At 43.1% G+C, this 23,348-nt stretch overlaps 2 protein-coding genes across 2 annotated transcripts; both read right to left on the reverse strand.

Moving 5' to 3' along the window:
* Nucleotides 1–560: 560 nt before the first annotated feature.
* On the reverse strand, nt 561–2,983 carry slc18a3a (solute carrier family 18 member 3a). The gene has a single exon (XM_047029687.1). It carries the CDS (start codon nt 2,570–2,572, stop codon nt 1,022–1,024), a length of 1,551 nt encoding a protein of 516 aa, XP_046885643.1. The 5' UTR covers nt 2,573–2,983; the 3' UTR covers nt 561–1,021.
* An 11,751-nt stretch (nt 2,984–14,734) lies between these two features.
* Nucleotides 14,735–20,998, reverse strand: rgra (retinal G protein coupled receptor a). Its single transcript, XM_047029496.1, has 7 exons — nt 20,588–20,998; nt 20,132–20,288; nt 19,206–19,327; nt 18,296–18,449; nt 18,052–18,169; nt 16,988–17,101; nt 14,735–16,821 (listed from the first exon to the last, which is right to left on the reverse strand). The coding sequence occupies exons 1-7, from the start codon at nt 20,664–20,666 to the stop codon at nt 16,678–16,680; spliced, it is 888 nt and encodes a 295-aa protein (XP_046885452.1). The 5' UTR covers nt 20,667–20,998; the 3' UTR covers nt 14,735–16,677.
* Between the last annotated feature and the right edge of the window lie 2,350 nt (nt 20,999–23,348).

Consider the following 23,348-nt stretch of genomic DNA (forward strand, 5'->3'; position numbering starts at 1 on the left):
GAGTTACTTTAATTACCGTGGTATTTGTTATTATAGAACACGTCTATGTTTTTGATCAATAATAACCACATCATTATTTGAGAAAAAAATGTCATTTCTTTCTGTGCACCCTTTTCCATAAGTTTATTTGGGGGATATATTGTTGAATGAATGCACACAAGCTGGATAGCCTATGTTTTCCTCTACTGTACTGTTATTTATTAAGATCATAATACTCACATTTCACTGTAAATGTTGGTCTATTTATCTTTTACATGTGATTATAATCGTTTCACGTCCAAAATAATTGTTGGCTTAACTTGTTGAGTCATTTTTATTAACATTGGTACAGGAAGAGAGAAGAAGGATGGTGAACATTTAAAGTTGATTAACAAAGTAGGCTATTCGTGACAAGAAAAGCACACACAGCAGCTGACAGTTTCACATACTCTCAATTTAATTATGTACAACAATATACATATGTACACTTGAGATTGTATGATACATTTAGGCTATGCATTCCCGAAATAAAATCTAAAAGAATATATAGAAGAATACAGACAATTAGACACAGATTTGTTGTTCCATGTATTTTCATCCTCATGAAAGTGTCTTGTGACATATTGCATATTGATTTTAGCAGCACAACTCTGGGAAAATAAATATAGATTATATGATACTGATAAACATACATTTATTGGTTATTTTCTTGACAAAATATGTCTAATTTACACAGAAACTCTGACATGGAATCCATTTTGATACATTGATTATGAACAGAGAATAGCGTTTACAAATCTTTTACAACACTTTTACGCATAGATGAATAACGATTTCAGTGACTATCGGAGTCCACTGTGAATGCAATTTGAGATGACATCGTCCAAATGAATGTGTCTTGCGATGCAGGGAATTGTTTAGGAGTTTTCTGTTTACACAATCGTTATTAGATTATGTATGGTTAGATCATTGGAGTTCGAAATTAGTTACATCGCTGCATGGGCACTTTGTTTCTAGTTTCTACCAGTTTTTGTTAATCTATTTATGCATATTCTCCTCCTGAGGATTCTTCCTCGGAGTATGGCCGGTGAGCAAAGGTTTCGATTCCGTTTTCGTCAACAGCGGTACTTAAACCCTTCCTTTTTCTATTGCGGTCTTCCATCTTAATAGTATCATACAGTCCGGTGGGGCCATCTTCCAGTAGGTTGTCTCTCTCTGAATAAGACGGTTTCATCTGGCTCACGTTCTTTAGCAGTAGGAGTGCCGGTGCATACAGGACGTTGGCGAGCCCCATGCCTAAATTGAGCTTAACAAAGCCTAGGTCGTGCACTATCTGTCCAGCCACCACTGGCCCCAAGGAGTATGCCACGCAATAAGAGATGTCTGCTATAGCATACACGCTGCCATACACTGACACATGGCGGACGTCCACCAAGAAGCCAAGCGTGGGCAGCAGCGCAGTGTCCACAAGAGCGATGCCGAAGCAAATGCCACATAGTGGGATCATCAGTTGGCCAAAGTTCTTACACGCTGGTACTGTACAAGAGCTTGCGCCGATGAATACCATACCTATTGCCCCGTAGAACCACTGCAAGTGAGGGTACTTTTCTGCCAGCTTGACGGTTAAATATACACCCAAGACATGCGGGAAGAAGGCGGGCAGCCAGGTGAGGCCGATCTCCCACTGGGTAGCGTGCATGGTGTCCTCCATCCAGTTGGCGATGGTTGGTTCCAAGAAGGCCAGAGGGATGTTACAGGTGGTTAGGGCACCCGCCACCACGGCTATGTAGGGGTCAATCATGAGTTTGTACATTGGGGTGCCCACGGGCATATTCTCCCTAGTTCTGTTGGAAAAGGGCTTTAACACAGTTAGGCACAGGATCCCGTCGATTAAGCAGATAGCGGCCAAGACAAGGAAGGGCACTCGCTTCCCTGCGAACTCGTATAAGACACCACCAAAGGGAGGCGCCACAAGGCTCCCAAAAGAGATGAATGCCAAGGCTATGCCTAAGGCTCTGCTCCTCTCCCTCTCTTCTGTGTACTTATCCGCGATCATGGCAATGCCCGAAGTGTCCGCGAACGCAGAGCCCAGGCCCTGCATGCTGCGCGCCAAGAACAGAGTCCAATAGTTTTCGGCAAAGGCAAATATCATGGTGGAGAGAAACATTATATTCAGTCCGATGAAAAGTGGAATGTCATACCCAACTCGGTCAATGAATGGGCCACTCAATGGATTAATTAAAAGTTGTAATATCGCTTTAGACGCAAAAAGCACACCTATCTGTAAATCGAAGTTGCCTTTGGTTACTTTTGTGATGTTGGACGAATTGGTATGTCTTAGGTGTTCGATGGCATAATCAGCCTCATGCTGTAAATCTGCAAGGTAATCAGGTATGATTGGCACAATAACCATGTAAAGCATGTTGTCCAACAATAGTGCTATACAAACAATTACTAGGATAATCCGTCTCTGTCGGTCAGGATCTTGAATTGCAGTACCTAACTGTTTAGTTCTTTCACTCATCTCGGACAATTTCATAGCGGCAGTGTGTGCCAAGCCCGAGGCACCCTCTGTGGTCCCTTCCGTTTCCATGTTTCCCGTCTCTCTTATTCTGTCTCCAAATAAAACCCACTCTTTACTGTAGTTTGTACTTCTCAGATGAAGCTCTCTGGGTACATTTGTTTGTTTTTTTGTCTCGCTTCTTCATGCAGTAGTTTGAGCTCTAATGAGCTGGTCAACTTTCTCCGTTTTACCTCTACGTCTCCCTTGCGCAGTCCGTCATTGCAATCGCGTTTCCACTCTCGTGACTTGGACGCTTTTTATTCCTGTCGTCCTCTCTCGCCTCATTGTCTCGTATTCCGTCATTCAGGTGACGTGCTGGTCCTGAACACACGCTCCCTCAATTTTGAAATTATTTCGCAGCTTTCTCTGCTTTCAGTCCACCTTCAATGTAATTGTGGCCCCTTAGTCTTGAACGCTCTCCGCCGTTCACATTCACGTCTCCAGCCACCTGTAACGTTGGGAAGTATATGTCATCATCTCAGATCAGCGACTGGTTTTGTTGCCGGTGGTAGGAATGTACTCCTGTGTGTTGACTTCGGAGGTCACCCCCATTCATTTCAAGGGTTTGTGACGTACTCCTTGCTTGCCACCCAGTGGTTTCTTATAGCCTACTGCACTATGTGCATCTTTTGTGTTAATTCCAAACATTGTAAGCCAGTGCCTTTGTCCGACAAGCTTCGAGCCATTCTATTCATGTTTGGTTTCATGCCAAATTATTATAATAAATATTATTGTCTTTGTAGAATGAGATGCGTGGCAGGTATTTGGGGGTTTACATCGCCCACGGAAACTATTTCAATGCAGCCTATGACCATTTGGAGCAATTTCTGAAGGTATTTTCCTAAGCTAAAAGATAACTTTTGGTTAAAGCAAACGAAGCAAAGTGCGCATGGACTGAAAATTAAGACAATTTATAATATTAGATTACTTTACATCCAATAAACCTAAAATATATGAGTCGAATCATCACCGATTTGAAAATCAGTGGGCGTGTATAGTCTATTTTTAAGACAACATTTTGCACGATTCATAATAACTTCAGAAGGGATTCCATTAAACGTCGTGGTTCTATATAGACGTGTTTACATTTTCTTTATTGTTGACATTACATTTTGAATAACTTGATTAAGTTGCGTTATACGACATTTGTTTAGCTTTCACTGGTTATAATGTGCTATTGAAGTGGCTCAACCGTTTTGAGAGGTTCATACTATTCGGAATAGGCCAATGGGTCTTAAGACACGCTCAAGTTACAGAGAAAGGGTCTGCTGCCATCTGTTGGCAGAGACATAAAGGCTTTTTGACGCATCTTTTACCCATGTACAACCAAATAAATCGCTTTATTTGAGCACGAATGACATCTAGTGGCGGCGGACGTATTTGCCGTGAAATGTAAAGCTAGGTGGAGTGCCAAAAAATGACTTTCTGCCCATAATTGATTCCCATTCGTGGGCAATATATTTAGAATGCTAAAATGACTGGATTGGTTATAATTTAAGGCACATTCAAATATTGCAGAGTTATGAGTATAATTGCAATATAGATCTATAAATTCAATTTTAAGGGTCTGTTTTGGAGCTTAGTGTGTCCAATGCTTTGTTTTCAGGCGATTCAGTGACCTGAGTTTCATTAAGTAGCCTACTGTAGTACTGTGGTCCTCATATACATATGCAGAAATTTGGTATGAACGACCCTCCCGGTCGTCCCCGGGGCCTCTTCCCAGTGGGACGTGCCCGGAACACCTCTCCAGGAGGCATCCTAATCAGATGCCCGAGCCACCTCAGCTGGCTCCTCTCGACGAGGAGGAGCAGCGGTTTTACTCTGAGCCCCTCCCAGATGACCGAGCTTCTCACCCTATCTCTAAGGGAGAGGCCGGACACCCTGCGGAGAAAGCTCATTTCGGCCGCTTGTATTCGCGATCTCGTTCTTTTGGTCACTACCCATAGTTCGTGACCATAGGTGAGGGTAGGAACGTAGATCGACTGGTAAATAGAGAGCTTCGCCTTTCGACTCAGCTCCTTCTTCACCATGATGGGCCGATGCAGAACCCGCATCACTGCGGACGCCGCACCGATCCGCCTGTCGATCTTGCGCTCCATTCTTCCATCACTCGTGAACAAGGCTCCGAGATACTTGAACTCCTCCGCTTGGGTCAAGATCTCCTCTCCGACCCGAAGATGGCACTCCACCTTCTTCAGGTCGATTACCATGGCCTCAGATTTGGAGGTGCTGATATCTCTGCCGCTTCACATTCGGTTGCGAACCGCTCCAGTGAGAGCTGAAGGTCACGGCCCGATGAAGCCAACAGGACCACATCATCTGCAAAAAGCAGCGACCCGATCCTGAGGTCACCAAACCGGACCCCCTCAACACCCTGGCTGCGTCTAGAAATTCTGTCCATTTAAGTAATGAACAGAATCGGTGAACAAACTCCAAACTCTGGCACCGGTCGTACAGGGACCGGAAAGCCCCGATCAGGGAATCCGGTACCCCGTACTCTCGGAGCACCCCCCGCATGAGCCCCCGAGGGACACGGTCGAACGCCTTTTCCAAATCCACAAAACATGTGTAGACTGGTTGGGCGAACTCCCATGTACCCTCCAGGACTCCGCGGAGGGTATGGAGCTGGTCCACTGTTACACGGCCAGGACGAAAACCACATTGCTCCTCCTAAATCCGAGGTTCGACAATCCGACGGACCCTCCTCTCCATGACCCCTGAATAGATTTTCCCAGAGAGACTGAGGAGTGTGAACCCCCTAAAGTTGGAGCATACCCTCCGGTCCCCTTTTTTAAAGAGGGGAACCACCACCCCGGTCTGCCAGTCCAGAGGCACTGTCCCCGATGTCCACGCGATGTTGCAGAGTCGTGTCAACCAAGACAGCCCTACAACATCCAGAGCCTAAAGGAACTCCGGGCGGACCTCCACACCAGGGGCCCTGCCACCGCGGAGCTTTTCAACCACCTCGGCGATCTCAGCCCCAGAGATTGAAAGGCCCCCCCCCGATGTCCCCAGACTCTGCCTCCACGTCGGAAAGCGTGTTGGTGGAATTAAGGAGGTCTTCAAAATATTCCTTCCACCGATCCAGGACGTCCCCTGTCGAGATCAGTACCATCCCCACCGTATACAGTGTTGACAGAGCACTGCTTCCCCCTCCTGAGTTGCCGGATGGTGGAACCTTTTTGAAGCCGTTCGGAAGTCATCCTCCATGGCCTCGCCGAACTCCTCCCATGCCCGGGTTTTTACCTCCGCGACCGCCAAAGCCGCGTTCCGCTTGGCCTGCCAGTACACATCAGCTGCCTTTGGAGTCCTACCAGCCAATAAAGTCCGATAGGCCTCCTTCTTCAGCTTGACGGCATCCCTCACCTCCGGAGTCCACCACCGGGTTCGAGGGTTACCGCCGCGACATGCACCAACCTGACCTTGCCTTGCGGCCGCAGCTCTGGTCAGCCGCTTCAACAAAGGAGGCCCGGACCATGGCCCATTCGGACTCAATGTCCCCGGTCCCCCCCCCCTAGACATGATCGAAGCTCTCCCGGAGGTGGGAGTTGAAGCTCCTTCTGACAGAGGGTTCTGCCAGCCGTTCCCAGCAGACCCTCACATTACGTTTGGGCCTGCCAGGCCTGACCGGCATCCTCCCCCACCATCGAAGCCAACTCACCACCAGGTGGTGATCAGTCGACAGCTCCGCCCCTCTCCTCACCCGAGTGTCCAAGACATGCGGCCCCAAGTCCGACGACACGACTACAAAGTCGATCATCGAACTGAGACCTAGGGTGTCCTGGTGCCAGGTGCACATATGGACACCCTTATGCTTGTACATGGTGTTCGTTATGGACAAGCCGTGTCTAGCACAGAAGTCCAACAACAAAACACCGCTCGGGTTCAGATCCCCTCGAGCCCCTCGAGGCTGTTCCTCCCAATCACGCCCCTCCAGGTCTCACTGTCATTGCCCACATGAGCATTGAAGTCCCCCAGGAGGACGAGGGAATCCCCGGGAGGAGCGCTTTCCAGCAAGCCCCCCAGGACTCCAAAAAGGGTGGGTACTCTGAGCTGCCGTTTGGTGCGTAAGCACAAACAACAGTGAGGACCCGTCCCCCCACCCGAAGGCATAGGGAGGCTACCCTCTCGTCCACCGGGGTGAACCCCAATGTACAGGCGCCGAACCGAGGGGAAACAAGTATTCCCACCCCAGCTCGACGCCTCTCACCAAGGGTAACTCCAGAGTGGAAGAGAGTCCAGCCCCTCTCAAGGAGACTGGTTCCAGAGCCTATGCTGTGTGTCGAGGCCGACTATATCTAACCGGAATCTCTCTACCTCGCGCACCAGGTCAGGTTCCTTTCCCACCAGCGAGGTAACGTTCCACGTCCCTAAAGCTAGCTTCTGCAGCCGAGGATTGGACCGCCAAGGCCCCCGCCTTCGGCCGCCACCCGTCTCACACTGCACCCGACCCCCATGACCCCTCCTGCGGATGGTGAGCCCACTGGAAGAGGGTCCCACGTTGTCTCTTCGGGCTGTGCCCGACCGGGCCCCATGGGAAAAGGCCCAGCCACCAGGCGCTCGCCATCGAGCCCCACCCCCGGGCCTGGCTCCAGGTGGGGGCCCCGGTGACCAGCTTCCGGGCAGGGGCAACTGAGAACCAGTTGTGTTTCTTCATGGTAGGTTTTTGAGCCACACTTTGTCTGGTCCTTCGCCTGGAACCTGTTTGCCTTGGGTGACCCTAACAGGGGCATAAAGCCCCCGAAAACATAGCTTCCAGGATCACTAGGACACGCAAACCCCTCCACCGCGGTAAGGTGGTGACTCAAGGAGGGGACAAGCTGGAGGGACCATGTCTCTCGGCTGGCCTGGGAACGCCTCGGGGTCCCCCAGGTAGAGCTGGTGGAAGTGGCCGGGGAGAGGGAAGTCTGGGCCTCCCTGCTTAGGTTGCTGCCCCTGCGACCCAACCCCCGGACAAGCGGTAGATAACGTCAACGACTACCCTCCCGAACCATTGCCTTATTAAGTAGACCAAGCATCCAAGATGCTTAAAGATGATGTCCCGTTAGTTTCTATGGAAGGGGCTCAATGGCAAGTTGAGGCCATAGACTTATATACAGTAGACACAGCGAGGCTGCTCTTTAAAGATGGTGTCCCCAGTCATTTATATGGCGCAGTGAGGCCAGACTGGATGTTGGTGTTTTTCCGATTAGGTACCCGACTCGTCCGGTTGATTACATTCCATTAACGCCAGTCAACATATCCAAAACTATCTCCCTCAATCATTTTTGTTCTATTCTCGAACCTGGCTCATACTACTATCTTTTCCATATATTTTTTTCAGATTTTTACTAAGTTTGAAACCAATCCGAAATGGGTAAACTAGCACCCCTTTGCTTACGTCAAGAAAAGTTGCCTGGAACTGTGTTCGCGGGTACGAACAGGGAATAAGCACAAAAGGGAACGTTAGCCAATCGCGATTAACCTAAGCTGAACGAGCACAAGGAGAAAAGGCTTTATAATCTACAGTTGCCTGCCCTTCTGTAACCAGTTTTACAAATGGTTGCACACAAACGCCCTCGCTCTCACACACCTGCCCTGTTGCTCTCTCTCTTTTTGGAGAGCAAAAGAGACCAGATTCTGGAGAGCAGAATCTGGTGGTTAACCGTGTCAAACGCTGCAGAAAGGTCCAGCAGAATGATGACGGAAGACCTGGAAGCCGCTCTGGCAGACTGGAGGGCAGTGGTGACTGAAAGAAGGGCAGTCTCTGTGGGGTGGCCAGTCTTGAAGCCCGATTGGTTGGGGTCAAGCAGGTTGTTCTGAGAGAGAAAGTAAGACAGTTGGTTAGATACAGCACGTTCAATTGTTTTTGAAAAGAAGGTTGCAGTGATACCGGTCTGTAGTTCTGGAGGATGGCAGGGTAGCCTACTTTTCCCCTTTCACTCCTTTCTACACTAAAAACGTCAGGGAGGACTGCCTTTTGTAGATATGAGCCTGCTGAAGATAGCCAGCATCTCGGATTTCTTTGACAGAGCCTGTTTCATCGTCATTTGTTTGTGGTGATTTTGATTTGATTTTGATTTGGTTTTGAGAAAATGGGTGACTGTTTCAAGAAATGTTTTTTAACAACTGTGAAAAACTGTAAGTAGTACTGTGTTGAATAGTCTGCAGCCTTGCAGGCGTTCACTGGCCACTAGGTGTCCTCATATACATGCAGAAATTTGGTATGACGACCCTTGCGAACCATTGCCTTATTAAGTAGACCAAACATCAAAGCTGCTTAAAGATGACGTCCGTTAGATTCTATGGAAGGGCTCAGTGGCACGTCGAGGCACAAAAAAAAGAGATACGGTCCGCGCCATGTTGAAATTCCGTCTTGCGCAGTCGAGAAGCTCACCGTGCTCCTGGCTCCATCATAGGTCTAGGCCGTTTGTTTGGATTTGTTTCAAACCAAGCAAATATCAGCAAAGATTTTTCTATTAATAAGTTTTATTTTGACGTAGGTTCTAGAATAGAAAATATACATATATTAGGGAAGAAAGTTATGGATATTTTGACTTGAGTTAGACATGTGCCTAAAACGGAAATGCAAACCATCAAGATCCATTGGGGCCTTTTCTTCAATATGAGGAGCTGGGGGTGGGGGCTTGTTCCAAACACACAACAAGGAAACATGTTAAGACAAACCAGGTTATTTGATGAATGTCAGAAAGTGAATATGGTAAGAGAAGGATATGTCAATAGAGACATAAAGGTGTGCATTGATATAATGCACACCTTTATATAACACTAATGTCTACTCACAAGATACACATGTCTTAAAATATTGATTAGTGAGGACCATAGGACCTACCCATCCGAGCTCGATGTATTCACCCCTCCCCCTTCCCGCCCCTCCTTCACTGCCTCAATGCTTGTCAGTAAAAATCTGAAAACCACCTGTAAAACAGAATTTCTAATTTATTTCAGACATCAAGTCACGAAACATAAAACATCCATATTCAGCCTACTACACCAGGGATAATTCATACAGCCACACTCCACATCATTGCCAAATACAGTACATGGCAATGAAAATCCTTGATGCCCAAAGGACTCATGCCATAATAATTATGCAAGAGATTTGCTTGTTGGCTGACATTCAAATGTTTACGTAAAATATTACATCATGTCTGAGTGAGAAAACCCTCCTTAATCACATTTCGCTCAGCTACTCAATAATAGTGGGTGAACAGAGAAATTGTGTAAAATACAGAGCCAAGGCTCACCCCTGGGACTCTCTCCCTGACTCACTCCTTGTCTGACTCCCTCTGTTGGGTTCTCTGTCTGGCTCTCACACATGTACACACTTATCTACTCACTCGCTCGCTCACTCTCTCTTTCCATCCTAACTCACGTCAGTTTTTTATCTAGTGGAAATAATGGGTTTTTAATTCTCTGTCTTTATGACCGTTACATGGTAGAGCCCAGGCTGGCCACCATAACAGGATTGGCTGACTCAGGGGATGATTTTTTGCTATTTTCTCTGCGATTCCACTCTGATCTGATTTGAAACCAAGCTCCGGAGATACAAGTTCACCATGTAATCTTGTGTAGTCGCCAAAGTATTAATTTCTGACGGCCATGCAAAATCCTAAGCACGACAGCCAAAATTCCATAGCCAAATAACTCAGTCAAGGCAAAGGGCAAAGGCTATGTTTTGTGTCAACTCACAGTGAGTTTTCATCTTTAAAGTGCTGACTCTCAAAACAGAAAATACGTACAAAAATGAATTACCTATAAAATACAACTTCACATCAAAAGACCAATTAATAATCATCAGTCAGTCATTAAACAATGGTCCAATAAATACAAAATACAACTTTTCATATACTATATTGTTACTACCACATAGTTAAACCTTTTTTATAGTACATAAATGTGACATTTAATGATGTCTAACCCTAACCTTATAATTATGGTATATACCATAAAATAAACATGTCCCGCCAAGGACTGTGTATTTTCTTTCTGAAATTATTTAACCTACCACTGAAAAAATGTCACTCGAGAACACGAACACACAGAAACGAAAGGATTTTGCTGAGATATTTGGAATGGAATTGGTATACAGTTTAGTAATCAAGTTTTTATAATGGTTTACATGTTGTTTACATGATCCTTGCTCATGTAAAAATATGCTTAGAATTTGCAGTGTGTAATAAATGTAAATTTTTATTGCCAAAAAAGACTGCTGTTATCCTTGGTTGTGATGGAGATCAAACGGATCCCAGATTAATTAAGTGCACCGTAGCAATTGATAATACCTGTCTTGATTAGCACTGGTTATTCAATTTCAACCTCTCAGAGAATGGAGGATGTTAGATTAATTTCTCCACAATCCACTCAGTAGTTCTCACACATAACCTTATAACTGGTTCTCATAACTAAGAGTACAATCCATAGATCTTCATAGATCCAAAAATGTTGAGGCCAAAATCTCCCCAAAGCAGTGATGCCTTTGTAGGCCTGGCTTGTTTGAACTAACTGCAGGATCTGGAGTGATGCCAGGATACTGAGTGCAGTGCAGAGCAGCTCAGCGTACGGGATACATTCAGTACACAGGCACCGGAAGTGGACTGAATGGAAACAATTGGAAATTGAACATAGGCAAACATTTATTAGATTTTTTAAATCAATACAGATTATTAACTTTTATTAGTAAAACAACTAAATTACAAAAATATTACATAATTATGCTGCAGAAAGACCATTCCACAAACCAAGCTGGAAAGCAGGACTTGGCAGCAAGACACCAGCTTGTCATGAGAAAAGAACTGCATATTACTCATGCACTCCCATGATCATCCATTTCCGTAGAGTAACCCTGAACCTTACATAATGCTGTGGCCAGTAGGACGGGCCCTGCATACCTTCAGTACATCATCCTCCGTATGCTGTGCAACATCAGGTCATCTTGTGACCCCTGTGCAGGGAATGCAGGGCAATTGCACCCCTACCATGCGGTGCTTCTCCTTTTATGCTCCGCAGTAGAATTACGTCTCCCTTCAGCTAAGCAAAGTGTCAAGATGCATCTCTTCAGGCTCCACCTAGATTAATAACATTTCACTTGACCCAAGGGCACCAAAAGTTGCAATTAGCAATACTTACTTCTTGTGATACCTGCAAATGTGTAGCTTCATATTGAATTTTAGATCTTGTTGTACCGCATGTTGTTGTGTCTCATGAGAGATTGCACCAATGGAATTGAGGAAATGTCTTTTGTGTAATGTAGTGTATATTGCACTGATCCTTCCATATTGGAATGCACAATACAAAATATACACAATAAAAAACATATGAAGTAACAGGATCATATTAAAAAGTTAAATGAACATTAGTTCTAATAGATTGTGGGTCACAGTAGGGAGGAGGCCTTTGAGTGCAAAACAAGCCCAAGATGGCCATGAAGTGTTGCTCCCAGTCCTAGTTATCAGAAAACAGAAACACACAGAAAACACACAGAAAACACACAGAAAACACACAGAAAACACACAGAAAACACACAATCTTGCACTCAAAGGCCTACTCAGAGCCTACGATTAAAGTATTGACTTTTTGAGTTTTATAGTTTTCAGATTAATGTTACGTGTTCAAAAGCCTTCTGGACAACAAAACCCTTATGGATTGTCCTATATTAATAGAGTTATTGTTAACTCCTTCTGATGAACTGCTGCTGTAGATCCACTCAATGTCAATGTAAATAAAAGGAAACAAAAAGTGTAAGACAATACTACTGTATATGTGACTATATTTTTTATTGGATATCCTTTCATTAATGTGCATCTGTCATGTGCATGTGCTGTATGTGTAAGAGACAGAAAGAGTTAGAGAGAGAAAGAGCAAAAGAGAGAGAGGTGGTCACATCATGACAGTGTCCACTTCCCAGCGTTCTGGTTAAAAGTGAGTGATTTAATGAATTAGAACAGAGAGCTTTCTAAAGAGCAGTGACGCAAACCCCTTTAATCCAGATTACCCTGCTGTCACTAATCCTTTAAAAATACTATTTCTATAAAAAAAACAAGTATTACGTTTTTGTTGTACTCTTTCATTGTATATTCACCTCTACAAGAATACGTTCAAATGGCTAAGGATAAAATGCTTCAGGTTCTTGTACAATACATGTACTGTATTACCAGAGCATCTGTCTAGAATGCCACAGAAGACTGCACTGTCCATATTCAGTTTCTATGTCTGTATGCGTGTGTGTCTGCGTGTATGTGTGTCTCTCACGGGAGTGGGAAGTGTTTTAATCGGCTTCAGATCTGATGAAGAGAACTAATCATGTAAAAGAATGTGTGTATGGGTGTGTGTATGTGTGAGTGTTTGTGTGGTATGTGTCTGAACACTGGGCAGTCGGTTGAGGTGAAGGGCTGGGGTTGATCACGGGGCATTGCAGTTACTCTCTGAGGGGAAATATTTTTGTACTTAGTATCAAGACAACTGTATGGTCCAACTGCATTCTGTTACATACCTAATAAAAATAAAGAGAGTTCTTATCTATAATTTGTGCTCCATGTGAAGTCGACTGGGAATTCACTGAGAAAGAATGCAGCCTGTCTTTGGAGTGAGGCTTGCCTTCCATTTCCTATGTTTGTTTGAAGTGGTGTTGAGAGTTAAGCCACTGTGACCAGCACAGGATGGTACTGCATGCGCAAAACTTTGTGACTCTTACTTCTGTAAACTTCACCTCGACTGACACTTTATATTGCTTGTCATATTGCTGGGTAATCCTCTTAAAAACCCATATGAAAATTTCATTGGTTTACCAGGCCTAATCCGCAGTGAACTGTAAGTACCTGAATCTCTTCGAATGTAAGACCAGACTGCTGCTGTACGAGTAGAAAAGCTGATGAAAAAACAAGTTCAGGAAATCAATAAAATTACAAAATGGTGGTGTCCTGCCAGATTTGGATTCTAAGTGTGGTATAATCCAGGAGTTTGGAGACTCGGCCTCTTCCCCTTGCAAATCTCTGGCGGATGTTCTTTTAAAAACACTGATATCCACAGTTTTAACAGACATCTGGTGATGTTAAGAATTTTTTTCTGTGTATTTTTTTATGTGGTCGGGCATATTGAAACAAAAGGAAATACTTTAACACTTCAGCTTTTTGGGGGTTGAAATGTTTAGTTGTTTGACATCTGAACTATTGTGAACATCTAATCATCAACAATAATTCATTTACTGTGCCCACTGAGGCAAATACACAACCCTTTGTATTTGAGCCTGTGACCCAGTTTTACCAAACAATAATTTCTCAGGAGACATTTGAATATGTATCGTGACATAGATACACATATAGACACACAGACACTCACACACATACAGTCCAGTACAATAAAGCACAGCATGTCCTGTCCATTTGTAGGACTTATTTTTGTTCACCAGTGCATGAATGCTGCGGTTACATACAAACAAACCAGTGATATACCGTAGGTCTCAGTAGTAGTGTCACCAAAGTGTCATATCCTGTAACTAAAGTACAGTCAAGGCATGCCAAAGTCATCCTAACAGATGTCAACTCCCTCTCTAATTAATCTCATGTGTGGGCTTACATAGAACTGTAATTAACTAGAATGATTATATCTGCCCTTCCAGTCATAGCGTCAGCTGGGTGTTTTTCCTAGCTGCTCACTTCTAGGACCTTCATTTTTGTGTTCTAGTTTCTCATTCACAAGGTCCATATACTGTCAGTTCTGATTGGACTTGACTGAGCCTGAAGGGTGAAGGGTGAGTATGCCCTGGTCACTGCAGATGCGATGTTACCACATAATTGCGTAATAAATCAGGCGTCTGGGAGGACTTTTATCAATTAATCAGCTTAACACCAACTGGTCTCCTCTACTGTACTTCAATGTATATGACGTGTGGATGTTAGTTTGAATCAGGGTCTGATAAACAGATTAGAGTTCTTTAGATAATCATTGACATGATAGATGTATACACAATTACAAATGGCAATTATCAGTAAGACAGGGAGGTATGTTGAGAGATGGGTGTGATGTCTTACAAATGCTTGCTCATCCATGCGCTTGCTCAGGATTTTAGATAAAATATCATGACCAGAATCAGAAGGTTGCTACTGTACACAAAATGGAAGAGTTAATAAGAAAACACATCTTATAGACTCTTCACTCTTCAGACAGTTTTGACGTTTTATTGTAGATTCCAAATAATTTTAGAATCTAAAACCTATACTACAAGGTTGACAGTAAACAAGCACTTTGTTTTATTGGGAATTGATTTTGTCAGAGCCCACAATTTTGACAAGCATTGACAATACATTTAGTCTCAAGAAGATTTCTTAACTGTAAACACGTACTGAAGTCACTCTTCACAATCAGACAGGTGACAACATCATGTTGTTTTACTTAAATAAAACAGTTTCTTTTCAAATTAATGTGATCCAAAATAGCACATGATTTCAATGATTTAGAAACATGTTTAAATGCTTTCTTTGGATATGTACCCTAGACAGAAGCTATACATTTCAATCTATTCCTACTGTATCCCTGTTGTGCTTTGCTGCTTGTGAATACATGTACATGGGGTAAAGTGATAAGTAGTTTACACATACAGTACATCTGGATAGGCCTTTGTTTGAGTTACTCAGGACACACTGAGTAACTCAGGACATACTCTGATGATGTCACTAAGGACATGCAGGTGACAGTGAGTGTTTGATTGTCAAAGATAGAATTTGTCTGAGCTAAATGCTAGTGAACTCTTTCATCTTTGGACACTGTGTAACGGCTTGTACAATTTGTCTGTAAATGCTAAGAGACAGACACACTGCCAGCAATATTTGACAGTGTTAAACAAGATGATATATCAAGTGCAGGCTACTGTAAAAACTGTTAAAGGTGTTGATTATATGATAATCGTCTCTTTATGTTAGGGTCCTTAGACCTTGTGGCACACCGATCACTTTCAACGAATAACACTGAAATTATATCTGCAGCAGTACTCTGAACAACAGCTACTGAGGTAATATGTTCAAGAGGCAACATTGTACTGTATATGTCATCTGATTGGTCCAAATTAGGTGGAACACACCTCTTAATAGCCACAGTAGGTCATATTAACAGGTTTCTGTAGTGGATGATTTAATAAATAAAGAGGGAATATAGGTACTCAACGACATTGTTCACCAAAACTGGTTTACCACAATCTTCTATTTCAAGCTACATCTCATTTTAAATCATAACCACGGTAAGAGGTTTTTTCTTATCAAATTAATAATATGTTCCAATCCTTGATAGTGGTTTTAGAAGCGTTCTGCACAAAGATGTATGAGTGGAGAGAGAAAAACAAAAATGGGACAATTCATCTGCTTTAAAATGAGACCAAGAGGCAAGAAACATGTCTGATTAATCTCCTTCCTCAATGCTAATCTCAATCCCCTGGTCACAGAGGTGGGGGGTTGAGGGGTTGTGTGTGTGTGTGTGTGTGGAGGGGGTTCATGAAAAGCACTCTTGTTTGTGGGATTAAACAGTGGAGCACTGCTGACTCACTTGACTCAACCCAGATGTAGCTCAGGAAAACACTTCTGACCACAAAGAGAGTAGGTTTTGAACAAATCCAATATGGCATAGGTAAATATGTCTGACGCAAAGATCAATTTTAGTGTGTGACTGTGATGGGTTCTCAGTCAAAGACTGAAAGTAGTTTGACCTCAATGAGTCAAATGTCATTGGAATGTTGGAATAACACCATGGATAACTTGGAGGTGTATTTCCGTGTTTGAATGGTATCAGAGGTATTGGGGGGTCCCAATGGTGGTGGGTGGGGAAATGGGTCAAACTAATAGCATTGGACACCCCAAGTTTGGCAAGGTGGGGGGATGCTCTAATACTTAGCTCCCTGAGACCACCTACCATCCCCCCTAAATTTGGTGAATCGACAACGTTATTCTAAACTGGAAAATCAAAATACCACACATCCAGACGACACAACACAAATATAGATCTCACACACTAACCTCAACTACCACATTCACTTGCACAACACACACTGACAAGTGCACACATAAGGTCCATGGACCTACGACTTTGTTCATACCTGTTAGAAAACCACCAGGACCAATACAAGTTTGTATGATTATTGGGTGCTTAGTTTATTTGGACTTGTTCTCAATTTGAGGCACTTCAATCTTTTCCCCGGTGAGGAACTGCCAGATTCCTCCTCTGTAGTTCTCATTTCCCAGGGCATACAGGAACACATTAAAGGTGGGAGAGGTTTTTGCCAGAATAGGAGCCATCTTAAAAACAAAGTGGGAAGCAGAACATTGTTTTCAACATTGTCATTATCTTGGGAAACCCTGTTAAGGGTAGTGAGGTCACATAATGATGATCCAAATTTGTCTGTGACATTTCGGTGCCTCTCATTCGGTGTGAGCCTGAATGCGTGTGTCTACATTCTCTCACCATTCTCAGTTTAGGTGAAACCAGGTTGGCGTTCTCCACAGCAGCATAGAAGGCCAGGATTCCATAGGGACCCCAGCAGAAGAGCATGGTCTTCAGAGGAGTGCTAGCATTGAACTACAGACAGACAGAGAGAGAGAGAGAGAGAGAGAGAGAGAGGGGGGGGGGGAGTATGGAGGGTTGAAATAGGGTGAGAGGGAGAAGAGGAAAGGAAAGGGGGAGTGAACGGGCATGGATTGTTACTGCTAGACCATAAAGAGTGAATGGAGGAATAATGTCTCCAGTCATGAGTGTAACGTGCATGTGACAGGCTAGTCACAAGCCTGGGATAATGGCTGGGATAAAAACAATGGCTGACTTAGGATAATTTCACAATCAACTTGCCTTTCTCTTCAGCCAACAGACAAGTTGGATATACAGTGAAGGGTTGTTAAGTGTTTTTCACTACCTAGACAGGCTGTATGTATTATATTTCACTTTTTTTTGTTTGGGCACAGCTGTTTATGAATGTCACCAGATCAGAAATGCCAGTCAGATACTGTCATAGAGTTGCTATTTATGTTGTTGGTGTTATTGTTATTTTTTACTTTAGCTTTGGGGCATCTGAGAGGCCTTTTATTCCCACTGATCTTGAGTGACCGTGACATTTTTCCGATGTATGCGCCACTGTCAGTGCGTGAATGCGTGCAAATCATAAAGGTTACGTAACAGGACTGCTCTAGTAAAGAGTTCACTGTGTCCACAACCCAGGCCACACCACACCACTGTGTGCTTGGGTTAACGCAGTCTTCTCAAGCCTGCCCAGAACACCATGAGTAACAGATTGAAAACCTACAGAGGACATACACTTTGTAGCAGAACAGCCTTGCTAGAGAATAGTTTCCTTTCCAAACATTCTGAACCCTCTCTTCGGCCCTGCATGTACATTTCAGATCTCCCTTGAATTGCTGAGACCTGGCTATGACCTGGTCAGTTGTCAAGGCAGTTAAGTGGGAAGATTGTAACTTGACCATTCCTAAACTCAGACCTCACTTTTTATTCTAATAAAAAACAGCCAATGTTCTTACCCTAGGGTTTCCAGTCTTCTTAAATTTCTCTCCAATAGACTGGTATGAGGACAGGACAACAAAGGTTTGGATGGCCATGTTGAAGATGGCCATGGGGATCAGGTATGACACGTAGTTCCTGTTCAAGGAGAATAAAACATGGTGTTATGTATGCAGAGTTACAGCATACAGCAAGGAAGAATGTCCTTGCTGTAGGGGGCTGGAGGGAGGGAGAATCTACTGTAGGTTTGAGTGAGTGTGTTACCTGTCACCCTTGCTGTAGTCCAGTGTGCAGCAGGTCCTCAGGGGCTCGTAGTCGTATTCTCCCCAGCCGATCAGGGGCATGGCGGACCAGAAAGCCGAGAAAAGCCAGATGAACATCACCAGGCTGATAGCGCTGCTCCACTGCAGCTTTGTCCCTGGGGAACACAGGCACACTCGCGCTAGCCAGGAGAGGCACAAAACCCAGCAAAATTACTTCATAACAACATTCCCCACTACAGTACTGATATCAGCACCAGCGTTGCTCAATTTGAGTAGAAAAGCTATGATTAATGACCACTAGCAGGTAGATGGTTATTACAAGTCTATGAGAGCACAAAGAAGGGAGACTATTCTCCTTCATTATGGTGACTGGGCAGATGAAGTAAAGGGATGACACAGAATATTTAATACAGCCAGCTGCAAATGTTCAGGCTTATGCTTATGCAACATGCATTTATGTTGGTTTATCATACTGATATTATTGCAATACAAAAGTACTCTTTCTGCCGGAGGTTGGATTTTGTGTATGCTCTGTGGGCCTGGTGATGCTATTGTCTCTGGGTGTGGTAGAGATTTGTAGAATCAGTCTGTATGACATTAATCTCAAGATTATACTATCATTAAAGCTCTGGTAAGGAGCTTCTTTGCAGCCAATAGCATCTGAGAAGAGGCCAGATGGCCTCTCAGATTGACCAAGAGGCATACAGCACAGCTGCAAACAAAGGCCAGCCAGTTTAATACCTGTTTAGTGGGTGCAGTGTGTATGAGGGGGGGCAGAAAAGTGTAGGAACATGTTATTGCTGATGGCGTTGTTGTGGGTTACACTCACAGGTATTACTTGGTGTGTCAGTTTTAGAGCATGTGTGTGTGTGGGAGAGAGAGACTCATGTCAGACTCATGTTGTCACTTACTGGTGCAGTACTGATGATATCTGTCCCACGCAATGGCAGCAATGAAGTGTATGCTGGCAAGAGCTGTCATGAAACCCTGGAATCCATGAGTCTGGCACCCATCAGAGCCATAGGGCCAGTATCTGAGGTGGTACACAGAAGAAGAAAAAAAAACATTATTGTTGTTTACTTATACCCTGTTTAATCTCTTTGGAATGGTCTGGATCCTCAATGAAAGAATTGGAAGCAGGTCACTGTCTAACAATAGCCATAAAAAGGGGAATCTTGTGCATCTGGCCCATATGCAAACCTCGAACATTCCCTCAAACCCCGATTAGAGATTCTAAATCCGGTGCCTTTCCGTATCATTGAACAGGCTTTCGTGGAGTACCGTATTTCTTCGAATAAACGCCGCCCTCGAATGAACGCCGCACCAAAATAAACGTGTAATAAAACACGTTTATTTCCCTACCAAAGCTGAGACCAAACCACCGCCCTTGGCTGCATGATTCATTTATCACAATACCAGTAACGAAGGTGTCTATGGCTGCACTGCAGCTACAATTCACGAAATCTCTCTTACTAAGTAAATTCCCTCGAATAAACTTGCCCTCAAATAAACGCCGCGCCAAAAATGAACGTTATTCGAAGAAATAGGCTACGGTATATTATTGGCAAGCTCACTCCCTGTCCAGTGCATCTTTACCACCTATTCCCCGTGTTTGAAATTTGCCAGAGGTCAAATAAATCAATTTTAGTTGTCAGTTATTGACAGGGTATTGGTTGGATTGTTTCAGGGAGCAATCAATACGCCTACAGCTGTTGTACCGGTTACATAACGCATGCATGGCCAATGAGTGACTACACTTCAGTGTTTTATATATGAACGTGAATAACTGGCAGTCGTGCACTCGTGATGGGTTTATTTATTATGCGACGTCACTCACCTCAAGAAACTGGAAAAAGCGGCAATAGTGGCATTAGAGGATATGCCCATATCAGCCAGTGCCAAGCTAAAGACCAGGAAATTGCTGGGGGTTCGCAGTTCTCTGACTTTAAGGAAAGCTACAACTGTCACAGCATTCAGGAAGAATCCAAGAAGACCTACAGAGAAATAAGAGTATGAATGCATTGCACGAGCACTGATCACACAATAATCTATGTTTGCATGTTCTCTACTTAATTGCCCCTTTATAAATAATATTAAGTGTTACAGAATACTGGACTTTTAACTCCAAGATGTGTATTCAGTAAAGCAGTTCATTCGCGTATAGGCTACTGTTTACCCCCTCGCCGAACAGCATAGGCCACCCATGACCGCGGATTCAAGTCCCAGTATGAGAAAACAAACGTAGCAACATTGCAGCTCTGGATGAATTCAATTAGAAACCAAAAACACTTACCCTCCACTAGCAGACAAGATCCCAAAGAGAACACATCGAAGTCCGAAAAGCCGTCTGGTAACGGGTAGGAAGACACCATCTTGAATGCGATTTGACACAATAAGTGCAGAAATCACAGACCACTCTTCACTATCCGATCACTGAAGATGTGCCTCAATATGATCTCACGAAGCGTGCTTTTAAAGGGTCATTTCACGTGAAAAAGCATGAACGTAATTATGTAAAGCCCTTCTCTTTTGCCTCAATCCGTACAAGAATGTCTTAATGAACATAACACAAACCACTGCCCCTAATACGCATTTACTCGTCGCTACTCTAAAGCGCTCAATAAGTTACACAACAAGCCTTTGTGTCTATGCGCGACCACCGTCCTAAAAAGGATGCTCGTGATGTCAATACCACATGTCTGATGGACTGTATCGCTGTGCATTGCTATAATTTGATTAGACAACAGGTGTCCAATGTTCCGGTTGGGCTTCTTTTAGCCATGCTAAAGGTTTTTTCTAACGTATTTAAATGGTATATGCTACTCTACAATATGTGCATAGCTTTTTCATTTCAATTGATACAGATCTAAAATGAATCTTGATTTGATCTTTAGATGAAAGTCACACGCAGTAAGACTGTCACTTTTCATCGTTCTATGATTAGGGAAAGTGGGGAAAAAACATTTAGAACATATTCAATTGATTACAGGTAGGCCTATATCAAATCCTACTGCTTGTTTAAAACCATTAGCCACTTACTGCAGTTAATCAACATTTGTCATTGTGTGACAAATATAAGTCATATAGCCTATTGGTGCTTTTACTTGCCTCTTGTCCAACCTATTGGTACATTTATCTAGTGCTGCCTCTAATTGTCTCTGTATCAACAATAACAGGCCTCAAAAAAACTGACCTTAGACAATTCTACAGTTATTAGCTCTAAATGACGAGGTGGAAGTAAACCTTTTGATCTGGGGGGAAAATTACATGGAATTAGGCCAGAATGCAGTGAGTTGAAATATTGGAATTGGAACATTCTAAATAGATCCAGAGACAACTAAGAAGACATTTAGTAGACAAAAGCTGACATTAACCATTTAGACTAAATTATACACTTTATTCCAAAGTGAAACATTCAATTGCTTCATCCTAATTGGCAGCTTTTCATATGGACTGGGAGTGGGAACAAAGGTCATATTGTTGGTCCCAAGTCAGTCTCCACCGAAGGATTATGCGATTGGAGACCTTGGGGACAATCAATGTAAACCTTTTAGAAATTGTCAAGTATCATGTGACTATGTGACTATGTGACAAGTATCGTGTAGCTATCATCAAGGGTTCTGTGGCTTAACACTGCTGAATGTTTTTGAAGAACGAATCTTGAGTTATTTGTTTCATATTTTAGCTTCTGAAACTTCACATAAATAGGCAGATAATGTGTATAAGTATAAAATGATTAATTTACAAAGTTAGTGGACAGATAAGTGAGTCTGACATGACACAGGTAAAACAGATTCAAATGTGATGACAGACCCAGATGTGTGTCACAAACTGACCTGATTAGGAAATGGTACTAAGTTGTCTCTGATATAGAGCCAACATCCACAAATACATCTGTCCTGGGCTGACCTCATCAGTCCTGGCTTTACGTGTTCAGAACATGAGCTGCTTTGCGCCACATTTATTTCAATATTTGACTTTAGGTCTCAAATTAACTCAACAGACTCACTTACCCACTTTTATGTTATTTCTGTGTGTTTCCTTGTGTGTTATGGTGAATCTTCATTTTTGACCTAACTTATTATGTAGTTACATATTTAACAATGAATGCCTGAAAAAGTGTCTGTTTGAAAATAAGTTCTAATAAGATAATAATAATTTCACACTAAGAGTGCCAAACCAGTAGATCAAGCCATTAAACAAACAAATACAACACTCCATAAGAAGTGGAGAGGAATAAGCTTTTATTACCTTTTTCACAAAGTATATGTTTTCCTTTGAAAGTAACTTTATGCTTAATATTTGTGCCCAGATGCTTATATTTCCACACAGATTCAGATTAATAACAAGTTTCACCCTATGAGTCAGCACTGGCCTTCTATGGAAAAGATCTAGAAAGATCTAAAAATCTTGACTGCTGATTTCACTTAATTCATATCAGAATGACCAAGCATTAAACACTAAGCTTTCCAACTGCTTTTCGTTGTCTTAGTACTTGTACTCGTGCATACTTGTGCAATGATAATAAAGTTGAATCTCATCATCTCATAATATTGAGAATCCAAACATTCTCCTATGGAAGAAGTCCAATAATATGTTCTACGTTATTATATGTGAAAGAGGGCTTATTTTTTGCCCACAGCAAATTAGATTAACTGCTTGAGAACAATAAGGAATGTGTATGATGTTCAACAAAGGCAACATAGTATTGAAAGATTACTAAAAACCCTTTTAGTCATTCTGATAAAGAATCCAAAGCACAAGACAGACACTATTTCAACAGAGCATTAGCATGTCCTGCATGTACACCACACACACACACACAAACTCAAATGAATTTTAATTTATAGCTTCACAGTACATTTGACTAGATTTCCTTTTTTTGATGTTGAATTACAGTGTAACGTAAAATTGAGTCAGTGATTCTTTAAGATTTCCTTTTTTTCACATTCTGATCCACCAACACAATATGCAGAAGTAAGTGTTAAGTATGGAAGTGTTAAATGATTTGGGTAATTTTTTCTCAAGCTCCAATTCCTTTCAATCCAAAGACG

The sequence above is a fragment of the Hypomesus transpacificus genome, chromosome 11, assembly GCF_021917145.1.
Source record: "Hypomesus transpacificus isolate Combined female chromosome 11, fHypTra1, whole genome shotgun sequence".
Taxonomy (NCBI): Eukaryota; Metazoa; Chordata; class Actinopteri; order Osmeriformes; family Osmeridae; genus Hypomesus; species Hypomesus transpacificus.

Bases quoted from the DNA above. Each gene is read 5' to 3' on its own strand.
- slc18a3a (XM_047029687.1), bottom strand. From the start codon at position 2,572: ATGGAAACGGAAGGGACCACAGAGGGTGCCTCGGGCTTGGCACACACT.
- rgra (XM_047029496.1), bottom strand. From the start codon at position 20,666: ATGGTGTCTTCCTACCCGTTACCAGACGGCTTTTCGGACTTCGATGTG. The intron at 19,328-20,131 runs GTGAGTGACGTC...GTACCACCTCAG, and splicing joins GCTTTTTCCAGTTTCTTGAG to ATACTGGCCCTATGGCTCTG. The intron at 18,170-18,295 runs GTAACACACTCA...CTCCTTGAACAG, and splicing joins GACTACAGCAAGGGTGACAG to GAACTACGTGTCATACCTGA.